The following is a 9,785-nucleotide window of genomic DNA, read 5'->3' as shown; positions in this document are numbered from 1 at the left end:
GGAACTGCTCACTGAAGTTTAAGATTAAAACACATGATGTTCATACTGTAGATCAGACGGGGTGCCCAGCATCTTCTAAGTGTACCACACAAAGTATTGACACACTATTCTCCCCCAACATTACAAGCCCTGGCACACTTATAGAAGCTATATCTGTGTGCAATGATAATACTAAGCCAGCACCCCCCTCATGAATAGTAAGAGCGAGAGCGACTGTTCAACAGTAGTTTGCACCTCTGCAAACTCCCACTATGTAGCATTGTTGTTTGTCTGCATCCTGTTGGGAGCTGGTGTTTGTACCTGCCCTTGTATGAGTAAGTATGGCCTTTTTCAGTGATTTTAAATTAAGATAGTTTTTTTCGCAGTGATTTGTTTGTAATATTAGTGTAGAGACTCACAATACAATGAGGACCCTTGACACGGGTTGCGAGCTTCCGTATTTTGGCCAAAATATCAATTAACACCTCATGTTTATCATGGATATTTGTTTATCATGGAAATCTGGATGCAGCCAGGGCTTGTATTGTTTGGGGGAGAATAGCGTGTCTGTACTTTGTGTGGTACACTTATAAGGTGCTGGCCAGCCTGTCTGAACTACAGATGTAGCAGTCTTTATCTTGACTTTTAACGCACAGTGGCAAGAAACTTTAACTTGACTTTTCAATGGCTTTTGTTGTGTGATATCACGCTGCAGCAAGTCATCAGACTCAAGATAAACTTGGCTACATCTGTAATAGTATTGGCATAACTAATAGGCTATATGCCAGCATGGTGCACTACATGTAACTGTGTGACTGGCACACAAAACGTATGTGCACACAAAATAAAAAAACGTCTCAAAATACGGTGCCGTTTTCAAGGGAAAACATCTCCTGATTTTCATCCTTTTTTTAATCAAAGTCACAGCATTTTTAACGGCTGTTTTTCAATAGGGTATGAAAAACGGCTCCAAAAACGGCTGAAGAAGTGACAAGCACTTTTTTTTTACGCGGGCGTTTTGAAAAACAGTGTAAAAAACGCCCGTCTGAACAGAACGCCGTATCTCCCATTGAAATCAATGGGCAGATGTTTGTAGGCAATCTGCTTCCGATTTTTCAGCTGTTTTTCGAGACGGTTACGGCCTGAAAAGCGGCTGAAAACACTCCGTGTGAACATACCCTTATAGAAGCTATATCTGTGTGCAATGAGAATACTAAGCAGCCACCTCCCTCATGAATAGTAGGCGTGAGAGTGGTTTGTCTGCATCCGGTTGAGAACTGGTGTTTCTACCTGCCCTTGTATGAGTAAGTATGGCCTTTTTCAGTGATTTTATATGAACTCACATTGTGTTAAATAAATGAATCTTGTTAGCATATTTTTGCTTCTTTTATTTATTTTATAACTGTTATCCATTAATGTTGGATAAGATGATGAGCAAAACTGAGTGGTAGATGTTGATTTAAGTCTTAAAACTGTAGAAGAATAAAGTGAATATAACTTTACACAAATTATTATATACACCAAATGACATACTGGAACATTAGCGAAGTTGTACTAGATATTATAACAAGAAAACCAGTTAAAGTGGGGAAAAATATACCAATTATGTGTAATTACTTTGTAAAGAACAATAGCATATTTAATGTAATTAGATAATTATACATGTATGCTATGGCTACAGTCAAAAGATTATGTTAACATTAGCTCTTCCTTGATTAGATACTCCACAAAAAGAAAATTATAATAAAGGTACAGATCTGATCTGTCCTTATAGAATTTAGATTTCCTATAAACGCCCATATTCTACTTAAATGGACAACATGTTTATAACCAAAAACCAATGTAACCCAGAGTAGAGTACGGTTTATTCTGCCATTTACCTGTCACAACATTGGCTACGAGAAGTGAAAATGATACTCATCAACAACAAGCTGCATATTCCACCAAATATTGTAATCGGTGGTGGGAGATGCAGTGTCAGAAAAAGCGTTGCGGATGCCGAGGCAACTGTACAGGCCCCAAAGTGAATGCAGATTTCTTAGTTCACAGTAGAAGTAACATTTAGGCTTAGTCACGCTCAATTTTCTTTTCCTACACTAGCAGAAATGTACCCAAGGGGATGGATACAAATGGCTGGTGTTATAAGGAAAGACATTGTGAAAACCCAAGCACAAAATTATTAATTATTAAATGAAGGTAAAAAAAATATCCTTTACCCTTATAAAAAATATATTTCACCACATAATTGACAATCCACATTACGATCTCCCAGTAGTAAATGCACTGTGTAATTTCTGATATTCCAGCTAAGACAACTGGTGTATAACATTATGCTTGAGTCACCAGATGTATTTACGAGGAAGAAAAAATAATATTCAGGGGAAACCTAGTATGAATCAAAAGTAAACGGTGTATATTTTCTATCTACATTAACGCGAAGTTCAAAGTACTGAATAAGGGTATGTTCAACCAGTTTTTGGCGCCGTTTTTGATGCAGAAACCGCCTCTTAAACGTCCGAAAACGCCTCCCATTGAATTCAACGGGAGACAAAAGGTGATTTTTTCCCGCCAGCAGAAAAAAATGCTCGCGGGAAAAACTAAGCGTCATGCTCTTTTTCTTCAGATGTTTTGATCGCTGACCTCCTATTGACATCAATGGGAGGCAGAGAAATCGGTTATCGCGGCATCTTTTCCTGCGGCACTCAATGGCTGAGGCCGAAAAACACAGCAAAAAAAGCGGCAAAGAGTGCAGGCAGTTCAAAATCTGCCTCAAAATTCCTGAAGGAATTTTGAGGCACATTTTTCTACCTGCAAAAAACTCAGCGTGAACTAGGCCTTATAGTTTATAATTTGGAAGATATGAAATATCAGATTAATATCTTTCTGCTGACAGAGTTTTTTGCAGGCATAAAAAATCTGCTTCAGAAATCCTTCAGGAATTTTGAAGCATATTTTTCGCTGCGTTTTCGCCTATGGCCATTGAAGCTAATGCAAGGACCGCGGACAAAAAAAAACATCTCAGAGACAAGTGCTGCAGTTTCTTCTGCTTCCCATTGATTTCAAACCGCTACAAGACAGGACATACCCCCTTTATTTTTTCCGCGAGTGTCCAAAAGGGATGGGGATTTTGGCCGTTTTTTTTAATCGGATTGCGACGAAGTTTCCGTGTCAAATTCAGCTCCAAAAAAACTTTGTGTGAACTGACCCTAAGGCATACAACAAAGAGCAAGTTTGTAGCAATCTTAAAAATTAAGAAGGTCATCCGAGATTTTCCAAAAAACAGCGCCACTCTTGTCTAAGGGCTGTGTTTGGTATAGGAATTTAGCCCGATTTACTTAAATAGGGATTAGCTGTATTATCAGACAGGAGTGATGCAGTTTATGGAAAAAAAAGGGTATTTTTCTAATTCCTGACGACTAAATATGTATTTGCTTTGATAGTAGTTCAGTGAACACAACAGACACAAATGTCAGAGCCTAAAATATGTTAGATTAATTTTACTACCCAACTTCAGTATGAATTTAGCAGGCCCAAACACATACATATATATATATATATATATATATATATACACACGTGTGTGTGTGTGTGTGTGTGTGTGTGTGCGCATATATATATATATATATATATATATATATATATATATATATATATATATATATATAGAGAGAGAGAGAGAGAGACAGAGATATATAGATATATATATATATATATATGTGTGTGTGCTATATCTATATCTGTGTGTGTGTATGTATATATATATATATATATTTATATATATATACACATACACACACATACATTATACATGTACAGGGTTTAAAAGGTTTCAAAAGTCAAACAAATTTAGCAGTTTCGATCGTTTCTAGATTAGTTGGCACAAAGCAACATGCGAAGCAACAGATCATATATTATTTTGGCAACCAAACAAGAGCTAAAATTGCATTGAAAGTGAAGTGAATATATCAGAATTTCTCACACTGTTCAGTCCCAACTTGTATTTTGCAGAACTTTTAAAGGCTATGTACATCTTTAGGAATTATTTTATTTTATTTTTAATAAAACCGGGGTTGGTGCAACTTCGTAATTACTTTTTATTAAAAACTATTGCTACTTGTTCAGATACAGCTGCTTTGTTATAAACATACATCTGGGTCGATAACAGCTCGATCCTGCATGTCAGAGACACACAGGACCCACTGTCACTGAACCAGTCAGTGGCGCGGACCTGACGGATTCACGTCTCAGCGCACGATACAGCTGCTGTGTATCCAGGATAGAAAGCAGCTGTATCTAAAAAAGTTTAAAAATCTTTTAATAAAAAGTAATGAAAAAGTTGCACCAAACACACTGATACGGTTTTTTACGAAATTATTATTTTTTTCAAAAAGGTGTACATAGCCTTTAAGTGCATTCAAATCCTTCCTGATCCCTAAAGTAGTCCATAGCAGCAAACACAGCAGATCCCAAAATATCTTCTTGTAGTCCGTGCCAATTTTGAGGAACAGCTAATATAGTTATTCACTCTGTTCTCAAGACCATGGGTGGGTTCTCACTGTCTTCATCTAGTCGAAGAGAATAGGTTTCATCTTCTAAGTTTGCTCCGCCCACAGCGCCAAGCTCATCAGAAAAGGCTATAGAGAAGCACACAACATCAAATGTTCATTATTGTTAACGAATGTTTTTACATGTCAGAGAACAGAACATAAACAGAATTTATTTTTTTACTTTGATTTGCATCAGCCTAAGTATCACAATGTGTTGTATACAGGGGTGCACCTAGCCTTTCTGCTGCCTTAGGGTATGTTCACACAAAGTGATTTGCAGGCAGAAAATTGTGCCTCAAAATTCAGTTTGGAATTTTGAGGCAGATTTTGATCCGCCTGCACGCCGTTTGCCACGTTTTTCACCCGCTGTCATTGAGCGCCGCGGGCAAAAACGCAGCAAAATACGCTTTCTCTGCCTCCCATTGATGTCAATGGGAGGTCAGAGATGTAAACGCCCGAAGATAGAGCATGTCGCTTCTTTTTCTCGCAAGACTTTTTCCGCTCGTGGGAAAAAAGCGCCTCCGCCTCCCATTAAATCAATGGGAGGCATTTTTTCGGCGCGTTTTCCGACGCGGTTTCCGCGTCAAAAAGCTGTGTTTAAACTGACCCTAAGGCGAACAGTGAAACAGCACCCCCACACGCACTACAGCGTGATAGAGGACGGATAGAAAATAAAAAAACTGATGATTTTTATGTTCACATGTTATGGAAATCTGTTTAATACAATCTATTTATAAAAATCCTGATTACATGCTGCATAAAATCTGCAGTGTATACATGCAGATAAAATACATTCCTACGTCTCTACCTGCACTCGCTATATTACACATTCATTATAGACCTATTTATACACATTCAGTATACAGGGTGGGCCATTTATATGGATACACCTAAATAAAATGGGAATGGTTGGTGATATTAACTTCCTGTTTGTGGCACATTAGTATATGGGGGGGGGGGGAACTTTTCAAGCTGGGTGTTGACCATGGCGGCCATTTTGAAGTCGGCCATTTTGTATCCAACTTTAGTTTTTTCAAAGGGAAGAGGGTCATGTGACACATCAAACTTATCGAGAATTTCACAAGAAAAACAATGGTGTGCTTGGTTTTAACGTTACTTTATTCTTTCATGAGTTATTTACAAGTTTCTTACCACTTATAAAGTGTGTTCAAAGTGCTGCCCATTGTGTTGGATTGTCAATGCAACCCTCTTCTCCCACTCTTCACACACTGATAGCAACACCGCAGAAGAAATGCTAGCACAGTATCCGTAGTTTCAGTTGCTGCACATCTCGTATCTTCACAGCATAGACAATTGCCTTCAGATGACCCCAAAGATAAAAGTCTAAAGGGGTCAGATCGGGAGGCATTTCTTCTGCGGTGTTGCTATCAGTGTGTGAAGAGTGGGAGAAGAGGGTTGCATTGACAATCCAACACAATGGGCAGCACTTTGAACACATTTTATAAGTGGTCAGAAACTTGTAAATAACTCATGAAATAATAAAGGAACGTTAAAACCAAGCACACCATTGTTTTTCTTGTGAAATTCTCGATAAGTTTGATGTGTCACATGACCCTCTTCCCATTGAAAAAACTAAAGTTGGATACAAAATGGCCAACTTCAATATGGCCGCCATGGTCAACACCCAGATTGAAAAGTTTCCCCCCTCCCATATACTAATGTGCCACAAACAGGAAGTTAATATCACCAACCATTCCCATTTTATTTAGGTGCATCCATATAAATGGCCCACCCTGTAGATTCACGGTGTGCACTGGAAGAAGCACAGTAATAAATATGGTACCAGAACCAAGCTCAGTACATAAATACGGCACGGGAACCAAGCTTAGTATATACTAGCTTTTATACCTGGCGTTGCTCGGGAGGTCGACTTACGGTATGGAAAGCGTAAAAGCTCACTATTTAAATACCTCTCAGTATGAATTTATTTGCTACCTCTCGATATGCTAGAGAGTGTAAATAATGTTATTGGAAGCATAAAAGAAATTAAATGAAGCAATATATTCATTACAGATTTAGGCCTCAGGCACACGAACGTAAAAACGACCAGAATCACGGGCCGGAATTACAGGCCCATAGACTTCTATTGGCCACGGGTACCTTCCCGTTTGCTTACGGGAAGGTGCCCGGGCCGTTGAAAAATATAGAACATGTCCTATTTCAGGCCGTAATTACAGCACGGGCAGGCCAATATAAGGCTTCATGTCCACTTCAGTCTTTTCCTTCAGGGTGCCAGCCGTTTTTCAGACGGCCAGCACCCTGACCCATTCATTTCAATGGGGCCATGCACACTTCAGTTTTTTTGACAGTCCCGTTGCTCCGTTCCGACAAAAGTAGAGCATGTCCTACTTTGGTCCGAGATTCCGTGACCATAAGGCCCATGCAAGTCAATGGGGCCGTCAGAAAAACTAAAGGCACACGGAAGGCATCTGTGTGCCGTCCATGTGTGACGGAGTCGTTGCCTAGCAACGGCCGGGCGGGCAGAGGTACACATACAGACAGATACTGCACTAATCGGCAGCCCCTTGTCTCTGTCAGCACTGATAGAGAGAAGAGGCTGCTGATCAGTGCTGGGACGCAGCGATATTAAGAAAAATAAGTTCATACTTACCCCGGCCGTTGTCTTGGTGACGCGTCCCTCCTCTCACATCCAGTCCGACTTCCCTGGATGACACGGCAGTCCATTTGACCGCTGCATCCTGTGATTGGCTGCAGCGGTCACATGGTCTGAAACGTCATCTCAGGAGACCGGACTTGAGGAAGAAGCAGGCAAGCAGGGAGTTCTGAGTAAGTAGTAACTTTTTTTTTTGTTGCACGTTTTTTTAATGAACCATTAATCTATATTGTGAGCGCCGCACATGGTATTCCCTGTCCAGCGGTAGTCTCTGTCCAGGGTGCTGAAAGAGTTAAGGGGCTGCAGTGATCGGCAGCAACTCTGTCAGCACCCTGGACAGTGAGTACCACTGGAAAGGGAATAGCATGTGCGGCGCTCACAATATCGTGTACATAGTGTGAACGGGTTTCAGTTTCCTCTTGGAAACTGAAACACCGAAGTGTACACGGAGTACACGGTTCCAATCACGGACACACGGATCCGTGAAAAACGTCTGTGAAAACGGTGATGGAAGTGTGCATGAGGCCTAAAGTCCATGTAGCTCCCGTAATTACTGGTGGCTACATGTGTGCACCCGTAATTACAGGAGCGTTACTAGGCGACGTCAGGGTAGTCACGGTCCATTAACTGATCGGCAGTAACGCTTTCAGCACCCGGGACAGTGACTACCGTAGGAGTGAAAAGTATTAAAAGTTAACTTACCCAGAGCTCCTGCTTCTTCCTCAAGTACGGCCTCCCGGGATGACGTTGCATCCCATGTGACCACTGCAGCCAATCACGGGACAATCACAAGCTGCAGCGGTCACATGGACTGCCGCGTCATCCAGGGAGGTCAGACTGAATGTCAAGAGGGACGCGTCACCAACAACGGTACGTATGAACTTCTTTTACTTACTCATTGCTTCGCCATGCATTTTAGTCCCTCAATTATACGAGGCAGGACAACTGTCCTGCCTCTGTGTAAACCCGCTGTGGCCAACATCGCAGTGCTGCTGTGTTAGGCAATTCAGCGAGGAATGATGATATGATATATATATATGTATGTGTGTGTGTGAAGTCCAAATACAATGTCAGCCGCACAGCCTTGTAAATCGTAGGTGGGTGCCGACCTGCCCAGTTCAGGGCTAACAGACCTGCTGTAGTAGAATCCAAAAATCCGGCAGCACTCCAAGGTATAAGCAAGGTAGAAAAAGGTGCTTTATTGGTCCATATATGGACCAATAAAGCACCTTTTTCTACCTTGCTTATACCCTGGAGTGCTGCCTGATTTTTGGATTATATATATATATATATATATATATATATATATATATACACACACACAGTGAAGGAAATAAGTATTTGATCCCTTGCTGATTTTGTAAGTTTGCCCACTGTCAAAGACATGAACAGTCTAGAATTTTTAGGCTAGGTTAATTTTACCAGTGAGAGATAGATTATATAAAAAAAAAAAAAAGAAAATCACATTGTCAAAATTATATATATTTATTTGCATTGTGCACAGAGAAATAAGTATTTAATCCCTTTGGCAAACAAGACTTAATACTTGGTGGCAAAACCCTTGTTGGCAAGCACAGCAGTCAGACGTTTTTTGTAGTTGATGATGAGGTTTGCACACATGTTAGATGGAATTTTGGCCCACTCCTCTTTGCAGATCATCTGTAAATCATTAAGATTTCGAGGCTGTCGCTTGGCAACTCGGATCTTCAGCTCCCTCCATAAGTTTTCGATGGGATTAAGGTCTGGAGACTGGCTAGGCCACTCCATGACCTTAATGTGCTTCTTTTTGAGCCACTCCTTTGTTGCCTTGGCTGTATGTTTCGGGTCATTGTCGTGCTGGAAGACCCAGCCACGAGCCATTTTTAATGTATTGGTGGAGGGAAGGAGGTTGTCACTCAGGATTTGACGGTACATGGCTCCATCCATTCACCCATTGATGCGATGAAGTAGTCCTGTGCCCTTAGCAGAGAAACACCCCCAAAACATAATGTTTCCACCTCCATGCTTGACAGTGGGGATGGTGTTCTTTGGGTCATAGGCAGCATTTCTCTTCCTCCAAACACGGCGAGTTGAGTTAATGCCAAAGAGCTAAATTTTAGTCTCATCTGACCACAGCACCTTCTCCCAATCACTCTCAGAATCATCCAGATGTTCATTTGCAAACTTCAGACGGGCCTGTACATGTGCCTTCTTGAGCAGGGGGACCTTGCGGGCACTGCAGGATTTTAATCCATTACGGCGTAATGTGTTACCAATGGTTTTCTTGGTGACTGTGGTCCCAGCTGCCTTGAGATCATTAACAAGTTCCCCCCCATGTAGTTTTCGGCTGAGCTCTCACCTTCCTCAGGATCAAGGATACCCCACGAGGTGAGATTTTGCATGGAGCCCCAGATCGATGTCGATTGACAGTCATTTTGTATGTTTTCCGTTTTCTTACTATTGCACCAACAGTTGTCTCCTTCTCACCCAGCGTCTTACTTATGGTTTTGTAGCCCATTCCAGCCTCGTGCAGGTCTATGATGTTGTCCCTGACATCCTTAGAAAGCTCTTTGGTCTTGCCCATGTTGTAGAGGTTAGTCAGACTGATTAATTGAGTCTGTGGACAGGAGTCTTTTATACAGGTG

The 9,785-nt window shown here is 41.1% G+C and overlaps 1 protein-coding gene across 1 annotated transcript in view; it reads right to left on the bottom strand.

The window, feature by feature from the left end:
• Nucleotides 1-3,633: 3,633 nt before the first annotated feature.
• The window catches only part of WIPI2 (WD repeat domain, phosphoinositide interacting 2), a 78,314-nt gene continuing 72,162 nt past the window's right edge, over nucleotides 3,634-9,785 (bottom strand). Inside the window, exon 9 of the mRNA XM_075829964.1 lies at nucleotides 3,634-4,613. Within this exon, the coding sequence (XP_075686079.1) occupies nucleotides 4,501-4,613 (113 nt within the window). The 3' untranslated portion in view covers nucleotides 3,634-4,500. The remainder of the gene's footprint in view (nucleotides 4,614-9,785) is intronic.

Source organism: Rhinoderma darwinii, chromosome 6 (assembly GCF_050947455.1).
Source record: "Rhinoderma darwinii isolate aRhiDar2 chromosome 6, aRhiDar2.hap1, whole genome shotgun sequence".
In the NCBI taxonomy this organism is placed as follows: Eukaryota; Metazoa; Chordata; class Amphibia; order Anura; family Rhinodermatidae; genus Rhinoderma; species Rhinoderma darwinii.
This window is presented reverse-complemented; position numbering and strand designations above follow the sequence as displayed.